This window comes from Artemia franciscana, chromosome 15, assembly GCF_032884065.1.
Source record: "Artemia franciscana chromosome 15, ASM3288406v1, whole genome shotgun sequence".
Taxonomy (NCBI): domain Eukaryota; kingdom Metazoa; phylum Arthropoda; class Branchiopoda; order Anostraca; family Artemiidae; genus Artemia; species Artemia franciscana.
Genome location: NC_088877.1, coordinates 7,724,613 through 7,744,655, shown reverse-complemented (window position 1 = coordinate 7,744,655; position 20,043 = coordinate 7,724,613). Strand labels below are relative to the sequence as shown.

The 20,043-nt window shown below is 33.9% G+C and overlaps 1 protein-coding gene across 1 annotated transcript in view; it reads left to right on the top strand.

Moving 5' to 3' along the window:
- LOC136036659 (choline O-acetyltransferase-like) overlaps positions 1 to 20,043 on the top strand; it is an 88,153-nt gene that overhangs the window by 51,113 nt on the left and 16,997 nt on the right. The window contains exons 9-12 of the mRNA XM_065718960.1: positions 2,502 to 2,744; positions 6,857 to 7,086; positions 11,443 to 11,565; positions 16,306 to 16,441. Coding sequence (XP_065575032.1) covers positions 2,502 to 2,744; positions 6,857 to 7,086; positions 11,443 to 11,565; positions 16,306 to 16,441 — 732 coding nt within the window. The remainder of the gene's footprint in view (positions 1 to 2,501; positions 2,745 to 6,856; positions 7,087 to 11,442; positions 11,566 to 16,305; positions 16,442 to 20,043) is intronic.

The following is a 20,043-nucleotide window of genomic DNA, read 5'->3' as shown; positions in this document are numbered from 1 at the left end:
ACTTTTAGGGGGCGTTTCCCCCTATTTTCTAAAATAACGCAAATTTTCTCAGGCTCGTAACTTTTGATGGGTAAGACTAAACTTGATGAAACTTATATATTTAAAACCAGCATTAAAATGCGATTCTTTTGATGTAGCTATTGGTATCAAAATTCCATTTTTTAGAGTTTTGGTTACTATTGAGCCGGGTCGCTCCTTACTACAGTTCGTTACCACGAACTGTTTGACACAGATAAAGTATACTATTAAAGCAAATAGGCATATAAAATAAACTACGCTCGTATGAAATCGACTATTTTAGTGCTTTATAGTTCTGTTTTATAGATTAGCAGTTTGTAAGATGTCTTTGAGTTTTACAATTTCGTTTTACATTTTACCTATTCCTGAATTGAATTTTTAATACTTTTCCATATGTTTTCTTATGTCTAAGGTTCAATTTTTAAAACTTCTAAGCAAAACAAAAATTTCTACGAACTTTTGACAACAATTTTTGACAACACTTTTTTTTGTTCAAATTTATTTCTTATGCCGCTTTAAAAAAAAAGGCGCTAACAGTTATTAGCAATAACTGAGATACTGAAAATAAGCCTTCATTGTTTCTTTAGGTTTCTAAAGAAACCTATTTGCTTTGGTCAAGATTTATGCTTTGCTTTGGTCAAGATTTGCTTTGGTCAACGATTTGCTTTGGTCAAGGTTTGGTCACGATTTGCTTTGGTCAAGGTTTATTTCTCTATGCAGTCATAAGAAATAGTTGTTACCAGTTCTTTTTTAGCAGTAATTAAGACGCTTAAAATCTGCCTTTACTAGATTGTGGTTTAATTGCTAGTAAACTGTGACTGACTAGAGAAAGCCTGGAAAAACCTGAAAAGTTTGAGTCCTGGCTTGTCGGCTTTAGGATAATCATTTAGGCCTGGCTTCAGTTTAGACTAGATTCAGGTTTATAAGTTGAAAATATGATTATGGTTTTGTCTTGCATTGTCTGAAGCATAACGTTTGATTGCCTAAAGCTAGAATAATAAAAAAAAATGGTTTGCAGATGAAATTTGGAACAGAATAAGGCGAAAACTTAAAAAGTAATATTAATTATTTTTGGAAAGCTAAATTAAATATATCATCGTATCTATTTAATTATTAACAAGTTAGCTGGCTGGATAGCTGGATTAGTTTAGTGAGTGATTTCCAATCGATTTTCTTGGAGCAGTAAATCTCACATAGCCTGATTACATTGGCAAAAAGAGCCAAATAGGCTCTCTCAGTCATTAGTATGGCATTAATAACTTAGCAAAATAATTAAAGTAATTAGCTGTAATAAAATAATTGCGTAATCAGTAATGTACTTATTTTTAATGTACTTTATTCTGAATAACTTATTTAATACGGTACTAAGGTGTGAGCGTAATTAGTACCTTATTAATGTAAATAGTTATAGCCTTAATAACTCTAGTTAATATACTCGGTTTAAATTTGTGTTATTACTTATATTATTACCTATAACTGCTATTTGAGTATTCTCAATACATTTTTGGAAAGTTTATTTGTAAATGCAAGTGTCAAAACCTATTCAAAACCTTTTTAAAGGTAACATCAGTTTTGCTACCTTCCTTGGGTATTGCTTTCCTTATCTTTTGTCGTTTAATTAAATTTTTCGTTTCATATATAATTTTCATATATATAATTTTCATATATAATTCATATATAATTTTTCGTTTCGTTTCATATACAATAAATATTTGCATCATAATAAAAGTACAACGCTGACTAGCTTAAATCAGTTAAAAAGAATAGAGTTAGTAAATTATCCATATTATCCTTATTTTATTTTAGTTTATCAATATTTTTAATTAGTTCTTTGGTTTCTTGCTTTTTTCGTCCATCCCTCATAAACTAATACAAAAACTACTCACCATAACAAGGTGCGTAATTTCGTCAGAATAATGGAGAAAGGGAGGGGAAGTTGGAGCTGATTTTCCCAAGTCCAAGTGACTAAGTAAAATATGACTAAGTGACTAAGTGATAAAGTAAAAAGTGAAAAATGAGCTATATTGTACCATAAAGGCAAAGGCATACTTCCGTTGCACGTAATTTAGGTTTTATGGGTGTACATAGTGTATATAATTTAATTTTTTATTAATGAAGAATTGTTCTTCGTCTTCTTTCTTTACTCTGGCCTTTTGTTGTTTTGATGGTGGGCCAAAATGAACAATCAATCTGTTTACCTATTGCGTAAGCCTGTCTTAATTTTCACCGGATTTTTGATGACGCTAAAATTTGGCTAGGGTGTGGGGGTAGTTGTACCCCTGCCCTATATCAAATTACGCTCCAGATCATAACACAACCGTGACAACAAGTAAAAAAAAAATTGTAATTTGCTATAGGGCAGGGGTACAACTACCCCCACAACCTAGCCGAATTTTAGCGTCATCAAAAATCCTGAAAATTAAGATAGGCTTACGCAATAGGTAGACAGATTGGTTGTTCTGTAATTACTGTAATTACATGTTTTACCATGTTGTAGTCCAGATTTCAACAATTTTTTTTGTTTAAATGAGAAATTAATGAAACTGTGTATTTTTCTAGATAAGCAGAATAATGATAATGTATGCACCATAAGAAGTGCAGCATTTATTATCTGTTTGGATGATAATCCTGGAACAGATTCTGAAAGTGGAAGGATGGCGCAGATGATTCATGGTGGAGGAGTATCAAAGAACTCGACAAACAGATGGTTCAATAAGACAATGCAGGTACTCACCATTATACTTTTGTTCATTTTTGTTACTGTTTATGTTGCCGTTACTGTTTATGCTGAGCATAATTTATGTGTTGATATGGCGCCAGTTTTAGTAGTTATCAATGCCATTATTGTAATTGATCATAGCTTTCTCTCTTTACGAAAAATTGAGTAAAGAAAAAACGGGTTTAATTTCTATAAAGCAGTGAACAAAAACAAAATATATAAACTACACTTTAACTAAAAATACTCCGAATATTTCTGAGTTCCCATTTTTGTTATTGTTTATGTTGCCTTTACTGTTTATTTGTAGCAAGATTAATTTGTTGATACGGCACCAGTTCTTGCAGTTATCAATACCTTTATTGTAATTGATCATAGGTTGCTCTTCTTTTATTTGCTTTCTCATTTGTGTTATTGTTTATGTTGCCTTTACTGTTTATTTGTAGCAAGATTAATTTGTTGATACGGCACCAGTTCTTGCAGTTATCAATACCTTTATTGTAATTGATCATAGGTTGCTCTTCTTTTATTTGCTTTCTCATTTGTGTTATTGTTTATGTTGCCTTTACTGTTTATTTGTAGCAAGATTAATTTGTTGATACGGCACCAGTTCTTGCAGTTATCAATACCTTTATTGTAATTGATCATAGGTTGCTCTTCTTTTATTTGCTTTCTCATTTGTGTTATTGTTTATGTTGCCTTTACTGTTTATTTGTAGCAAGATTAATTTGTTGATACGGCACCAGTTCTTGCAGTTATCAATACCTTTATTGTAATTGATCATAGGTTGCTCTTCTTTTATTTGCTTTCTCATTTGTGTTATTGTTTATGTTGCCTTTACTGTTTATTTGTAGCAAGATTAATTTGTTGATACGGCACCAGTTCTTGCAGTTATCAATACCTTTATTGTAATTGATCATAGGTTGCTCTTCTTTTATTTGCTTTCTCATTTGTGTTATTGTTTATGTTGCCTTTACTGTTTATTTGTAGCAAGATTAATTTGTTGATACGGCACCAGTTCTTGCAGTTATCAATACCTTTATTGTAATTGATCATAGGTTGCTCTTCTTTTATTTGCTTTCTCATTTGTGTTATTGTTTATGTTGTCTTTACTGTTTATTTGTAGCAAGATTAATTTGTTGATACGGCACCAGTTCTTGCAGTTATCAATACCTTTATTGTAATTGATCATAGGTTGCTCTTCTTTTATTTGCTTTCTCATTTGTGTTATTGTTTATGTTGCCTTTACTGTTTATTTGTAGCAAGATTAATTTGTTGATACGGCACCAGTTCTTGCAGTTATCAATACCTTTATTGTAATTGATCATAGGTTGCTCTTCTTTTATTTGCTTTCTCATTTGTGCTATTGTTTATGTTGCCTTTACTGTTTATTTGTAGCAAGATTAATTTGTTGATACGACACCAGTTCTTGCAGTTATCAATACCGTTATTGTAATTGATCATAGGTTGCTCTTCTTTTATTTGCTTTCTCATTTGTGTTATTGTTTTTGTTGCTGTTACTGTTTATTTTGAGCTTAACTAATGTGCTGATATGGTATCAGTTTTAGAAGTTATCAATGTCAGCTTTCTCTTTTTGTATGTACTTTCCCATTTTATTATTGTTTATTAAGCCGTTACTGTTTATTTATAGCTTGATTAATGTGTTGATAATGTGCACCAGTTCTTGCAGTTATCAATGTCGGTATAGTAATTGATTGTACGTTTTTCTTTTTTCATGTGTTTTTTTTATTTTTGTTGTTGTTTATGTAGCCGTTGCTGCGTTTTTAGAGCATAATTAATGTGTTGATATGGCACCAGTTTTAGCAGTTATCGATGTCAGTATTGTAATTGATCATAGCTTTCTCTTTTTCTTTATGTGCCTCGTAGCAGCTGAGACTTTTGAAATTCAAAATAAATAGTTAATGATTAAAAGTTCGAGGTTCTTTGTTACAAAATGTGAAATGCATTTGCTGAATACAAAAAAAAACATATATTTTGGGATTCAGAGCTATTTTACCAATGCTGTCACGTAAAGATACTTCACTAGTTAAAACAAATATGTTATTAAAATGTACAAAATAAAGTTTCAAAATTGAGATGGCAAGTCCTAATGAAAAATTGAAAAGAAAGCAATTGGGCCCGATATGCCGCAAGCACGATGTCCAGTTGAGATCAGATAAAAATTTGATCCGAGACTACACAAATTTCAGTGGACTACCGTACAAAAAAAGAAACAAGTCTTGGAAATTACCAATGCCATGAATATAACCATGGGCAGTTTCTCCCTCTATTCTGTGCATCACAGCATCCCTTATTTTTCAGAATTTCTTGAACCTTCACTTTAGCTGCATTTACATATTGGTCCAACAAGAAACAAACAAATCTGGCTATGTACTTATTACGACGTGGAATTCCAACTAGATCTACATGTAAACGACACGCTTAAGTGCAGAAATTAAATTTAATTACAAAAGAAAAATACTGATTGGTAGATTTCTAGACGCCATTCCGTATAATCTAAAACTAGATGTTTAGCTCTAATTAATAACCCATCCCGTAGACTGTTCTTAAAGCCTTAGTAGAATTTCATCAAATCAACTAAAAAAAAAAAAGAAAATCAAATTGTTTTTTCAAAGAAAAGCGAAGAGTGATAATAAAACCAAAATTGGCAAGTCAGTGATATGGATCTGTAATTGTCTAAATTACTTTTAGATCGTATATTGTGCAAAGAGACTATCACAGATGTCAATCAAGACTCGGGTATTATTTTGTTTCTCATAAGTCTGTTACTATTCGATGGTACAGATCAATGACAACTTTAGATTCTGCTTAGAGCAATTCTGCATGTATACCGTCTATTCCGGCTGCTCTGTTGGATTGGAGGGATTTCAGAGTGGCTTCTACCTCTGACCTTAAGGGTAGTGGGGGTATTTCAAACGCAGTTGGCTGCCAATGCATCCGCTGCCCCGGATGCAGTAACTTTTCCTTCAATTTCCCCAAGCGTGGTGGCTTTTTCAATAGTTTCCCTGGATGTGGTAGCCTTAGCTAGTGATCTCATTTTTACCTCGTTCAGCCATTGATCTTGGAGTCACTTGCTCCCTTCCTGCCTCAACCATCCAGAAAAATTCTAACCCAATTTCCCAAGTCGTCGCAAGGACTTTGCAGAGGCTCTATTTGGGTACCGGGCTGCATATAATGTCGTTCAGGTTACCTTCTTAGGGATTTCATGGAAACATTTTTGTGAATAATGGGGAATTTATATAATTTACTTAATTAGGGGCAGTAGTTCCTAGGGTGGTGAGGTTTTGTCCAGCACAAAGGCCTAAATGTCAAACTTTTTGATTATTTTGAACAAAATGGATATTTCAATATTTTGTTTGGATACCAAGGAGGGTTATTGGGATGCCCAGGGACAAAAAAGGCATGGAAGGAGGGGATGTTATCCTACAATCGATTTGGCACTTAAAAAGGACACCTTTTAAAAATAACAGATTTGATTTCTGATTGAGTGAGCTCCCTTCAAATTTGTTTTCCTACGTCTTAGATGTGAAGTGGCCGGGGAAAATCAGTAAACAATACAAAGTAGACAAATGGTTCCTTACTTTGGATAGGCAGGTGAGCCACCTCCGTCAAAATTAGCTCATGAGCTTAGCCCCTGGAAGAGATAAAATGCTTTCCTAGCGCCGAGTAATTTTTTTATTACCTTTTAGCAATTGTTTTGCTAGTTCTCTTTTATTTGTAAAATTAAAAAGATCAGAATTTGTTTTATGCTGGGTCTGCAACGTGTTAACCGTATACAAGTTTTGCTGCTAGATGAAAAAAAATCGGCAGCTCGTTAAAAAAAGTTGGGTTGGTTGATATATACTGTGCTACTGATTGGCGGTCATAAGCCAACGTTAAAAGTAAAATATAAGATTCTTTATTTCCTACCGCATTTAACTTCTTTTGGTCCTCTTTTTATTTCCAGAAAAAAAAACACTCAAATTTTACAAGTTTTACATAAACTTTTGGTATTTTGTTCGGATATTCAGATTTAAGATAGAAATCGAAAATAACTTCTAAAATTATTAAAGATGTGGTCAGTATGTAATTATTACTTTGTACTTTTTTACTATTTTCTAGTTTATATTCTCGGAAAGTGGCTCGTGTGGACTGTGCTACGAACATTCCCCAGCGGAAGGTATTGTGGTTGTTCAAATGGTAGAAGACATTTTGAAAAACTGCGCCGAAAGAGAATCAGGCAAAATACATTTAGTAGAAAACAGAACAGCAAAAATTCCAAAGAAACTCATATGGAAGCTTGAAAAATGTCTCCAGCAAGAAATTGATAATATAGGAACTGAACTAGATCGGTAAGCATAGAATAAACATACCTAGATTGTATTTAAGAAGTAACTGCTGAATAAATTCTGCATATCCTCATTCAGGTATAGTGACAGAAATTGGGAAAATTCCTGAAGTCCCCCTTATTATTTCTCACCCTAAAAGCTCTCCCTCCTTACCCCGTTTTAGACATTCTCCTATAACAAGATGTAATATATAGTAAATATGTTTTAAACGGAGTATAATGTATTACTCTATCCCATTTCTACCCTCCCCCGCTTAGTACTCTCCTTGAACTTCTCCTGACAGAGAGGGTCTCACACACAATACTTTCAAAACTTGGTTCACTTGTCTCACTTCCATTGAACTTTTTCTCCTTGCGAGGGTTGCAGGGGCCAACTTTTAGCCCAATTGATCTACTCTTTTAGCAATGCTTAACAAACAGATACACATACAGCGAAAAGACACGTTTCACAGGAGTAAGATAAATAGTAGAAAATGAATGCCTTGTCACCTCACACCTACCCCTCTAACAAACTTCCTTATCCCATAATTGACCTTCTTCTGCCAGAAAGGGTCAGATGTGCTATAAACACATTAAACCATCGTGCTACATTATAAACCCGGCAAGATCAACTTCATCCTTTTGTGTTTCTTCTGTTAAAGATGATTGCATATGACCCTGACATAAGTTTGCACAACAAGCAAACAGGAAGACAGACAAATGAGGCTCGTTATGGTAAAGACAAAAATTGGTGACTCTGTATGTATACATAAATGAATAATTTATTATAATTCCCTTACTTTTGTCAGTTCATATATTAAAACAAATACCTTGAGAAATTAATCATTGTTAGAAGGTTACCTGACCTGCACAATGTTCATTTAATTAATCAAACTAATTAAATTGCAGTAATCAAATAAGAAAATATGTGTAAAAAAGACACAATCAAGAGAAAAATTCAGAAAAAGAAGAAAATCCAAAAAACAGGAAAAAATTTGTTCTATGATAATCACTGACGACCTGCTTTTATCACTGCTAAGGAGTAGTTTTGATTTAAACAAGGAAGTCCTAATACTGTTCAGAAAGCTATTCTAGAGGGTGACACAGGTATGATGAAAAATATGACAAGTCTTAACTTATTGTTTTCCTCGCATACCAGCTTATCTGCAGTCCAAGTGTTATTGCAAAAAAACAAGTCTGATGGAAGTAGAGAGCAAAGCTGAAGGATCGAACAATAGAAAGTCATGGCTTCACATAAACTCCTGAAACACTGTCATTTCCCAAATGTTTGGAGATTATCGAGTTGTGATGTGACCCTATCTCAAATTCTCCGTATAGTAAGATGTCACTCATGAGAATTTGATGTCTTCCAGATTTACAAATACTTTCTTTGTTTTTCCTCTGAAACTTGTCTTGTAGCAACATCAGACCAGTGGGATATTTCTTTCACCTACAGCTTTCAAATATTGTGCTGAGAGTTGCTAGATACAAAGATTGAGCAGAGGGTGGTAGTATTCAGAAGTATGATCGAGTGCCTCACTTGTAGAATACAACTTTTCTTCGGAAACACATTCCCCAAAGGTTTGGATAAAGTAGTGAAGTTGTTGCACTGTTATGTCTAGATTTACATGGTCAATACGTTATCTGACGGCTCTGTCTTTTTTCTTGGCCATTTCACTGATATTTACCAAATGTAAATATCAGTGACTCTGTAAGCTTAGCCAGAGTCGACCCAGCTCTAAATGGGTACCTGAAGAAATCTGGAGAAGGTAAACAGGAAGGGTGTGCGAAAGTACAGGATGGCTGGCCCTCAACCCCCCATTGCACTTCCTGGCTGAAGGGCCAAGAAACGGAGATCAGCACCGCCGGTACGGACTGTAAAGTCTAATGCCGTATCCTTTACCTTTACCTACCTTTTTATTTACCGAATATTCTAGTTCACTAGTTTTTTCAATGATGTCAAGGGACTCAGGCCTGTCTAGTTTGCCTTTCAGCTTGTTTTTCAATGCTAGCGCAATTTTTCTAGATGGGCTTACAGATGGTATTGCATTGTCCTTCAAATGCACCCTGCATTTTGTTTCAATCTTCCCTATGCCTTTAAATGCTTCAACATTTTTGGTTTTTGAAGAATGTTCGATTTTCAGAATAAGCTTGAATAAGTTCAAATCTTTGTTGCCTTCAACATAATTAACGGTGTGACATTCCATTTGAACATACAAAATGCTTGCGGTTGCGTATGTCCATCTTTAAAGCTGAATGACACGCTGCAATTGCAAAAAAAGGTATGGCTGAGCCATAGCAAATGGTGAGACATTGAGTGGCTTGCGTTATTCTTGGCTATTCTGAAAGCTTACTAAGATAGTAAGATAGTATATATTTTTTTTTAACTCAATGCCTGTATCACCAGTAAATTTGATGTTCAGCTCAAAAGAGACATACAGGTAAGGAAGTTGCCAAAGTTTTTTCCAGTCGCATATAGAACTACATCAGTTTATTCCCGGTTTCAACTTCACTACCAAAGATAATTTATCTCTTGAGTGCCATCGTAAACAACACCACTCACTGCCATGCTTCTGCAGATTTTGGTGAAGTGCTTAATATTATTGCACATTGAGCATGTTCTTCCTTTAAAGCAGCATATATGTTGGGGAGAATAGGTACCAGCAGAAAATTAGCCCTCTGCTTCCTTATGAGGCAAATAATGTGTTCGACACAGCATCTACTTCTTCCCTGATTTATTACTATTCAAATGCTTAAAGTTATATTGGGTTGTCTCATTTTAGCAACATATTATGGCAGCTTGGGTAATGTAAAACTGTCACCAGCTCAAAAAAGTTTTTCACGATTTAAGATTTATCGCTCAATATGCTTTATTGATTTCCACCACATGACTCAGTATTTTCAATGTCTCTTCCATCATGCTTTAAAAATATATAAGGCTAAACAACACTTGTTTTTCATAGTAGCCACACCCTCTCTGAATATTTTAAAGAACACAGATAATTTTCTTTATCTGATTCTAATAGTTCAAAAATGATGAACATTTCTTACCCTTGACCCATATCATAAGGTTAGTGCATAGCAGATTCTCTGACTTTTCAACAAGGGGACATTCTTTCCTCAGTTCAGCTTGACTCTTGAAGTTGGTCTTTTCCTAAGTAAGATTGTTAGCTCTCCAGGTAATTGTTGGTTAACTTGCATCGGTGGCTTCTGATACCAAATAAAATTTGTTTATTTAATGGTTTTATTTGGACCCAAGCAACCCTAACAAAAAGAATAAATAGATATAATCAAGCAGCCTAAACCCCAACGCAGCAGTCATGACAAGCACAGGGGAATCAGTTAAGCAGCGCTGCACATGATTTTTTCTTTGTGAAAAATTCCATTCATTAATAAATGTGTTGCTTGAAATATAATTAATTTAGTGGACATTTTGGAATTTATTTTCAAACTTCAATGTTTTAGAGCTTTGATTACTATTTCAAAGATATGTTATTCACTGACCGTTCATGACCGTTCACTGCCGTAAAGAGTTTGAATATATTTGCTTTGTACAGTGATGGTTTCTAATTTCTTCTATTTTTTTAAGTATTTTTACCTATTAACCAGAATTGCACAAGAGGTAGGGAGTCCATATCCTTCTCCTTCGAATGTCAAAACTGTAAATATTTTTTGTTTAATAGAGTTGGTGAGCACATTTTAGGCGTAAAAATAGGTAACAGGCCCAGTTAGCTCAGATGGTAGAGTACTAGAGGCCAAATCTCTGAATTACGCCCAACTTTATGTACTTTTTGTAAAAAAAAAAAAAAAAAAAAAAAAAAAACCAAAAAAAAAAAAAAAAAAAAAAAACCAGTAAGACTACATATCTATTTAAAAGTTGAAGTAGTTGCAAAAAAATTATTAGAATTTATTTCGCGTGTAAATGAATAAACAATTAAATTAAATGTAGCTGGGGGAATACCTACGTCTTCATCTACACCCTTTTGGGAAAAATTTTGCGATTAAGCCTCTTTAAGTGTGCAGGTGGACAAGAATCCGATTAAAAACGAGTGGGAGATACTTCCCTTTAGCAAATGAGCTTTTCCAAAGGGGGGTAAACAAATTTTCTTCCCACCTTCTAATAACAGTTTTTAAGCTAGTCATTGCTTTCCTCGTAGTTTCTTATATTTTCACTATAATTAGCAATATTTTGGTCATTTCATACTCGTTCCTCCTTAAAACTTTGTTCCTAACAAATTTCTGTGTATGTGTCTACTATTTTATTAGTAATAGACTATTTATACCAAGTTTTAACTTGTTTGCAATAAAAAGGATTCAATGGGAAATTATGTGCTTTCTCCAATTACCTGTTTAATCAAGTTTTTGCTCTTTATTATTCTAGGGAGATGGAAAACCTGGATGTGCTAATACACACATATGATGGATATGGAAAAGAACTGGTGAAAAAAATCTCCATCAGTCCAGATGTATTTATCCAAGTCGTTTTGCAACTTACCTATTATAGGTTAGTTTTTACATATAATCCTCAGTCTCCTAAAGATTTTGGCCTCACTAAAGTCTCAAGCATCTGGTTTTCAAATACTATTTTGCCTCTAAGCCCCTGTGATAATAGTGACCACGTTAATAATGATGGTCTTGCAGTAAAATATGTTTTAAATTGAGATGAAGGTGGTCTGTTTGGGTAGGAAGTTGGCATGTGGCACAAATACATTTACAACCGAAGCTACAGATACGTTGGCAATCTGCTTTACATTTGATCTGCATTAACGTTTGGTTAGTTACTAGTGATTGCTGATCTTATTGATCGTTTTGCGACAGTCTGATCAGTAAGAAGGCAATGGTAGTGACAGCGGGGAGCGTGAAAATTTGTTCCAAGTCGTGTAAGAGGTATTGGAGTTGATAGTTGTGTAGATGGGGAAAATGATGGAAATGGTAGTGGTGATGATAAAGGTCCTAGGAGAGAAGTTGTAATGGAGGTGATGATGACCCTAGTGGTTAAGAAGGTGTCGAACATTTGAGATTTAATATTGCTAATTGTGGGAGAAATAAGCCTAAAAACCCTGGATGTGAGCGTGAAGATGGTAATAAAGGTTAAAGAACTGAGGGAGATTAATGAAGGTCGTATTTCTTATGAAGACAGTGATCAGTGGCTATATAACATGATTAATTCACCTTAGGTGCCCACTGGTAACCGGCTCACTGCGAAAATATTACTCAATGATTGCTTATAAAACCTATTCTTGGTTCAGTTAAATTCATTTTCAACAAAATTTCAGTTATTTAATTTTTGTATCATTATTTTCGTCATTTTGTTTTCTACGTCAAATGTAATTCTGCAACCCTTATGGTTGTAAGCAAAATGATACCTAGGCTCAAATTTTCGAAGAGACATAGTATAGTTTAAATATAAGATAATTTTTACCATAATGGTATTTCTTTTCCTTTTCTTATCCTCATAATAATTACATATATTTTGGTTATTATTAAGTAAAAGGACATGAGTCTCTTGCAAGCTAAAGAACCTATTGTCAAAGCAGAGTTCATAATTAAGCAGTATATAAATAATATAAGCAGTATAAATCTGTTTTCATTTTCTGTGTCTGGTAATGACACTTCTCGAAAATAATTTATGGGAAGAATAGTAAAGGAAGTACTCAGTACGATATATGACAAAAAAAAAAAAAAAAAAAAAAAATTAAAAGTGCGTTTAGATCTAAAGGTTCGACGTTGAAATTAAAGTTATAAGATATGTTATATGGGGAGGAGTTGAAGTTTTGAAATAAGCGTACTCAGGATTAAAAAAAAAATACATTTTAATCAATCTTTTTTTTTTTGAAAATAATACAGTCGAACATTATGAGCTTTGGAAAGATGTGATTTATAAGGAATGCGGACCGATAGAATGTTTGGCTTTTAATTCATTTAAAAACTGGATTGTAGTTAGTTTTGAAAAATAATTATATTGTCTATTATATTCATTATTAAGTATTATAAATTTAAAAGGTATTCTCCAAAACATTTTTTTGGAAGAAAATCAAAGGGCGAAATTTAAAACTTAAAACAGGAAATAAAGAAGTCAAGGAGCAGCATTGAACAGAAATTATTACGTGTATTCTCCTCTTCAACACCTCGCTCTTTACGCTAAAATTTTTTAGTGCTTGAAAAAAGCTTCATGTTGTTTAAATTAAATAAACTTTGTGTTACAAGAGCCGTTCTTAAAGCATTGGGACTTAATTCAAACTTTAGCGTCAAGAGCGAGGTGTTGAGGAGCAACCCTCCTCACATACTTAATAATTTCTGTTTGTTTCAAGTTTTAATGTTGCTCCTTACTTTCAGCTGAAAAAAAGCTTTTTTCATTAATTTCTGACGTTTTATTAAATAATGCTAGTATATCTGACCTTACTTCCATAGAAATATATCTCCTCCTCACGGATATATTCTCTAGAAAATTCAATCCCAGTAGAAATTTAGCCGATACAATTATTCTTAACATCTCCATGAGTAAAATTGAGTCGGCTAAGAGAAAGCAAAACACAGAGGAGTTTTGTAGAGGAATTTTGGTAATTTCCGTAAAACTCCCCCTGAAAAATTCACCCCCGGAAGCTTTCCTCCACATGGAAAATTCTCCTCGTGGAAAATTCCCCCACTAGAAATTCGTACTCCCCCCAAAAATATGTGCATACTTCCCAATAACAAATACTATACTTAAATAACGGGCAACTTTTATGACGTAAAGAGCCCTTTCCCCAGGGGCTGTAGGGGTCATGATATCATCTAAGTTATTCGGCCGTTCACCTATACTGAGCAAACGGCTATCTAAAAATTTTGATCGGAGGGTTTGAGAAAACGGTAGGGGAGAGGGCCTAGTAACCCTCCAATCTTTTTCTTCACTTAAAAAGGGCACTAAACCTCAAATTTCCGTTTTAATGAGCCCCCCTCCTGATATTTTAGGACCACTGGGTTGATAAGACCACCTCTGCGAATAACAATAATAATAACAAAATAAACACGCATCCATGATCTTTCTTCTGGCAAAAAATACAAAATTCCACATTTTTGCAGATAGGAGTTTGAAATCTCTACGCTACGATTCTCTGATCCGTTGAGTCTTATGGTTCGATTTTCATAGATTCTCTGAATTTTAAGGGAATATTTTTGCCGTTTTTTTTTGAAAATCAGGCAAATTTTCTCAATCTCGTATTCTTTGATGTTTGATAACATAAAGTAAACAAAACAGTTACCACCAACTGTTTGATAACATCATAAACAATAAAAACAAACATTAGAAAATCATAAAATTTATTAAGGTACATTTTATATAAAATTTGTAAGAGCTTCTACAAAAAAAGAATGGGTGGGTTTTTTTGGCAATACATCTGCAGAACAAAAGACTCAAATTAAAATGCTAAACAAGGTTACTAGAAAAGAAAGTTCTCCAAATTTTCAGTTTCATTTTACTATTGCAAAAGAACATTTGTTTTGAAAATTCTCTTTCCAATTCTGTTTTATTTGAAAAAAGAGAAATTAATGCCTAAATGAAGTTTTCAAGCTGATAACGAGGAATTTTTTAAGCAATTTAATCAGTTGAACCGATTCAATGAACCGATTGGTTTTTCCAACAAATTTAATAGGATTTTATTTAAAGAAGGAATTTGTTGATTCAAATTTACTGCAGATCAAACCAATTAATTTAGATTGATTGTTTAACATATAATATACATAAAAAATAAAACTCTCAACGTTAAACAATTCTAGTTTTCTTAATGATGCAATTAAAAGAAAATGGTTTATGTTACCGTTTTCTTCCGTTAGTGAAGCCCAAATGACATCCTGAAATTATGAGGATTAAGCTGGTGATCGCCCAACTCATATTTGCCTTATTTTCTGTTCGCATAAAGTTTAATTTAAATTTTCGTTTTAACTTTTGTTCGTTTTTGGTTTAATTTGTACAGCAGTAGCTATATCCATCATTTTTGGTGTGAAATTTTTGGTCAACTCTTTCATTTTTCGGACTGTGTATATAGTGACTGACACCTAACTTTTTGCTGGAAAATCCATTTTAGGGAGACGAAGTTTGCTAAAAAAAAACCCTATCTGGGGTGTTTGGCGGAACCCCTATTCGGGGTGTCGATGAGCTTGTAGTTGTTGAAACCTGTTATAGAAAGTTAATGAGAGACCCCATGAGCATCAGTAAAATTGCACAAGATACCTCGAGCTTGGACTAGATGGTAAACCCTTCTAAATCCTTGAAATGCCAATTTGTTTCCTTCAAAATCCACCCAAACTTCTTAATCCTATTCCTCCTGAAATTTCCATGTCCTCCTTTAAGTTACTTAGCATTACAATTTCTTTTAATTAGAGTATCGATGTTAGAAACTATTATCCAGGATTCTAATGCATTTATCTCCTTCCTGAAGCTTCTAAATACATTTGGCATTCTCTGCTCCTAATCTTTAAGGATTCAAGAATAGGAACGCCTCCTCGCCTCTATGGCGAGGAAACTGAAGAATTCCTAGTCGAAAGTGGAATAAAGCAAGGCTGTGTTCTCTCTCCAATCCTGCTTAATTACTGTATAGACTGGGTGCTAGACAATGCCCTAATGGAACACAATGGTGCCCAAATTGGAAAAAATCTGTCCTTGACCGACTTGGGTTACGCTGATGATGTCGGACTCCTCTCTGACCCTGAACATGCTCAAAAGATGCTAGATGATATTATCGAATGGTCAAGTCTGATTCGACTGAAAGTAAGCGCAGATAAAACTAAATTTATGGTCATGAACCATCCGAACCAAATATCTTTGAGCGTGAACTTAACTCAGTTAGAAAGACAGTTAAAAAACTTGTTATTTTTTATTTAATTGTACAAAGAGCCCTAAAGTGTATTCATTACAGTGGAAATTCTGGGAAGGTTTATGCTAGTATTGTTAACAATAAAGGAACATTTTCGGATTCTATCACACTTTGGAATTTTATTTTACTTATAAGCTTACTTTGTATAATTTTCGAAGCTATTTATGGCAATATATTTGACAGCCCAATTGTTTTGATAAATTTTTGCCGTTCCTATTTTGCATTTTAAACGATTTTTGGAAGAACCCTGCTATTTCTTTTTATATGGATTGGAACCTTTTCATCTACTTATCTTTCAAGTTTTTTTTTCTGGCTGGCCTTCTTGTTTATAGTCCTTCGTTTTCTAGCACAAATGTCTATGTAAAAAGGTGTGAAATATTGTAACGTTTTAGGATATATGGCCGTCTAGGGGCAACTTATGAAAGTGCCTCCACAAGACGCTTCCGGAAAGGCCGTGTAGATTGTATTCGGGCGGCCACTCCAGAGGCTTTAGAATGGGTGAAAGCTATGACCAGCGAGGGAGCGTTGGTAAGCCTTAATGTTACTGCATGGCATGAACAGAGAAAACAAACGTTGCTGTATCATTCGTTCACCAGTTTAAAATTTATTTAGCTTTTGTCCGTTTATCTGGGCTGAAACAATACTGCAGAGCTTGCGTTGCCTTAGAGCCCACTGCAAAGTCTGAAATGTTATTTTTTCTTACAGTAACTGATAGCATAATAATTAGACTTTGAACGATCTTTGATTATTTAAGATGGATTTAATTGTTTTTTTCATGTATGTCTTAGTACAGGGGTAGGTCTTTAAGCTAAGGACATTTTAGTACGAGTTACAATTGTGAATAATAGGTTACATAAATCCTATATAATAACTAAGAAATAACAAGCCCTTTGGATTGTAAGCAAAAAGTGACTCCAAATGGAAGGGGAATGCCCCCTCCTTAGACCCTCTCTCTTTACGATAAAGCTTTATAAAGCAACATTGGAAGTATTTATTAGGGCAACAAATATACAACCGATTGTCTTTTTAAATTTTTAATCCGAGATTGTCTTTTTAAAGCCTTTTAATATCGATCAGCTCTTTATTTTCTTATTTTTTTAATATTACCAATAATTCTTTTTGGTCCATCCCAATTACCCTTGTGCTTAAACTGTCATTCTTAAAGCATTTAGGGCGAGGGACAAAAATTAAAACTTTTAAGTAAAGTTTGTAATGCCAAGGGCAAGAAATAATTTTCTATTTGTTTTAAATTTTGATGTTACTCTTTGCTTTAATTAAAAAAAAACCTTTTTACATGTAAACTCCCATTCATTTTTAACAGCACATTGAGGACTAACCAAGTGTGATGAGGGCTACTGGCCCCTCAAACCCTACTCTCTAAATCATGGTTTCTGTTGTTCAGACCAAGTTATTGTTTCCACAACGAGAGGAAAGGTTTCTTCCTCTCATTTCTCAAACTACACGCTTCAATGTTTCATCCTAAATTCATCCAGACATAACATTTGCCAGCCAGACAATGAATATGCAACATGTTTCAATTTTAAAGTTACTTATTAAAAGTTACTTATTAAAAACAGAACTCCCCTCAATAAAGGCAATCAAAAATCCTGACTTAGAAGATTTTGGTTTAAGAGGTAGTAGCCCTCCTAACATTTAGAAAGAGCGACATTAAAACTTAAAAGAAACAAGAAGTATTCAGCAGAATATATGGGGGGGCTGTCTTCTCCTCAATCCCCAACTTCTTATGCTAAAGTTTAATTTTTTGTCCCAATTCATTAAGATTGAAGCGTGTGCTACTCATAGTTCACCAAGGTGACATGAATTGCTTTGACAAGTATGTTCTAAAGCTTAAAGTTAAGGTGGGAGGTGTTAAAAGATTTTTTGGAGGTTGGGGGTCTAAAAACTAATACCCAGTCAAAGCAAACGAGACAATTTGATTAAGACCTCTCAGAAATATCTCTCAATATGGCTTAAATTCACAATTAATAATAAACACCCAGTTAAATGACTTGTTAGGGTGGGTCATGTTTCAAAGAAACGTGACATCTTTATTAAGGTCTCCCAGAAATAACCGAATGCAAAAATAAATCTCTTTTCCTAGCAGGTGCGTCTAAAAGAGCGATAGACATGATACATTTTCATTGAAACCTCTAAGAAATATCTCTTAATATGGATTAAATCTATCTTTAATAAAAACCGCCCTTGAATCGCTAGCTAGAGTGGGCAAGCCATATATTGTCACGGTGGCATGAATATGCATATTCTTGGCACAGAAAACGTGGCATTTTCATTAAAACCTCTCAAAAATAAATGAATTCAAAAATGTGTCTCTTTTTTTTACAGGTGCGTTTAATAGAGCAATTGAAACGATCCATTTTCATTAGGACCTCTTGGAAAGAACTTTTCATATAGCTTACATTTTTCTCTAATAACCGTCTGTCCTCCAGAGATCGCTTTCTAGGGTGGGCCTGCCGCATATTGTCGCGGTGGTCTTGGCTCAAAGAAACGTTGCATTTTCACTAAAAAACTCTAAGAAATAACTGAATACAAAAATATGTCTCTTTATTGTTGCAGGTGCATCCAATAGAGCGATTGAAACAATGCATTTTCATTATGACCTCACAAAAAATACCTATAAATATGGCTTAAATTTGCCTCTAATAACAATCCTCCCACTGAAATTTCTTGTTAAAGTGGGCCAGCCACATATTGTCATGGTGGCGTGAATATGCATATTCTTGGATCAAAGAAACGGGGCATTTTCACTAAAACCCATTAGAAATATCTCTTAATATTGCTGATATTTACCTCTAATAACAATTCTCCCCTTGGAATTGGTTGCTAGGTTTCCCACCGTTCTTTAATTCTTGGTTCTTTCATATCATATTATATTTTATTCTGTATCAGTTTTTCTCATCTGTTTTTTTTGTTTTTTGATTTTTAACTGCTTTTTCTCTGGTTTCATGATTTTATAATGTTTGTGACGCATTTATTACGTCTCTAATAGCACATTAGAGCTACAATATTGTATAAGACTCTATTAATAGAAAATAAGCAAAGAACAACACCCAAATATTATTTGATAATACCTTCTAAAGCATAAGTTAACAAACAGGTGCACTTCAAACATAACCAATTTCTAGTAATTGGTTCTTCCCGTGCATGTCAATTATTGTTGTCATAGGAAAACACGTGAATCATTTAATCATTTTATTAGGTGTAACATGTAATTCTTCGTGCGTCAAATAGATTATAACGGAGAAAGTGTTCGCCGAAGAAGAAATTCAATTGAAGAAAAATCGCCAGTAAACTTCTTCGTCATCTAAAATCATTAGAAGAAGAAAAAAGAGTAGCGGCTATTTGTATGCTGAAAACCCTGGACGGGATACTACTACCGTGGTTTTAATATTTGCTTTTCATCGCACTTTTCAAAATTTTTAAGCATGTCTAGATAGTTATTTGTAGTTTTTTTGGTCACTTGAGCAATTTGTGCTGTTTGCAAAATTCCACATTTTTTCATTTGCTTCTATTAACGCATATACTAAAAAAGTCCACACAAGTTTCCCCAATATCGGCATGAACATTCCCACAGGCCAGGCATGGTAAACAAAGTTCAAGACTGGAGACCATACAACCTGCTGGCTCTGCATTGTTCTCTCTTCTCTTCTGCTTGCTCCCAAGCGATCCACGCTGTACTGTCGATACACCTTAAGAAAAGGTTGAAATTTGATCCAATTTGATTCTATTAATTTTGCTCATTCTAGAAAATCTAACAAAAAAAATCTTCTATTGGCAACCTCCAATCGGCAACGATTAGCTAAATTAATTGTTCCCAGGGGAATTGACAGCGGTCAAAATAATCAAACAAAAGGTAATCCGATTATAAACAAAAATCTTCAAATAAGTGTCCTCTGGGAAATCACTCACAACTTAAAACAGGGTTTTATCCAAAAATTAGTTCTTCATACCACAAATTTTAGATCAAGTTTTACCTCAACACGTTTTACCTCAACCCGAGGTTTAGATTAAGACTTCACTGAAAACAAAGTATATTGTAAAAATTTTCCCTTTTATAACTTTATTAAATCAAAAATTACGGACACCTTCAAGCAACGAACCTCATTATAAAT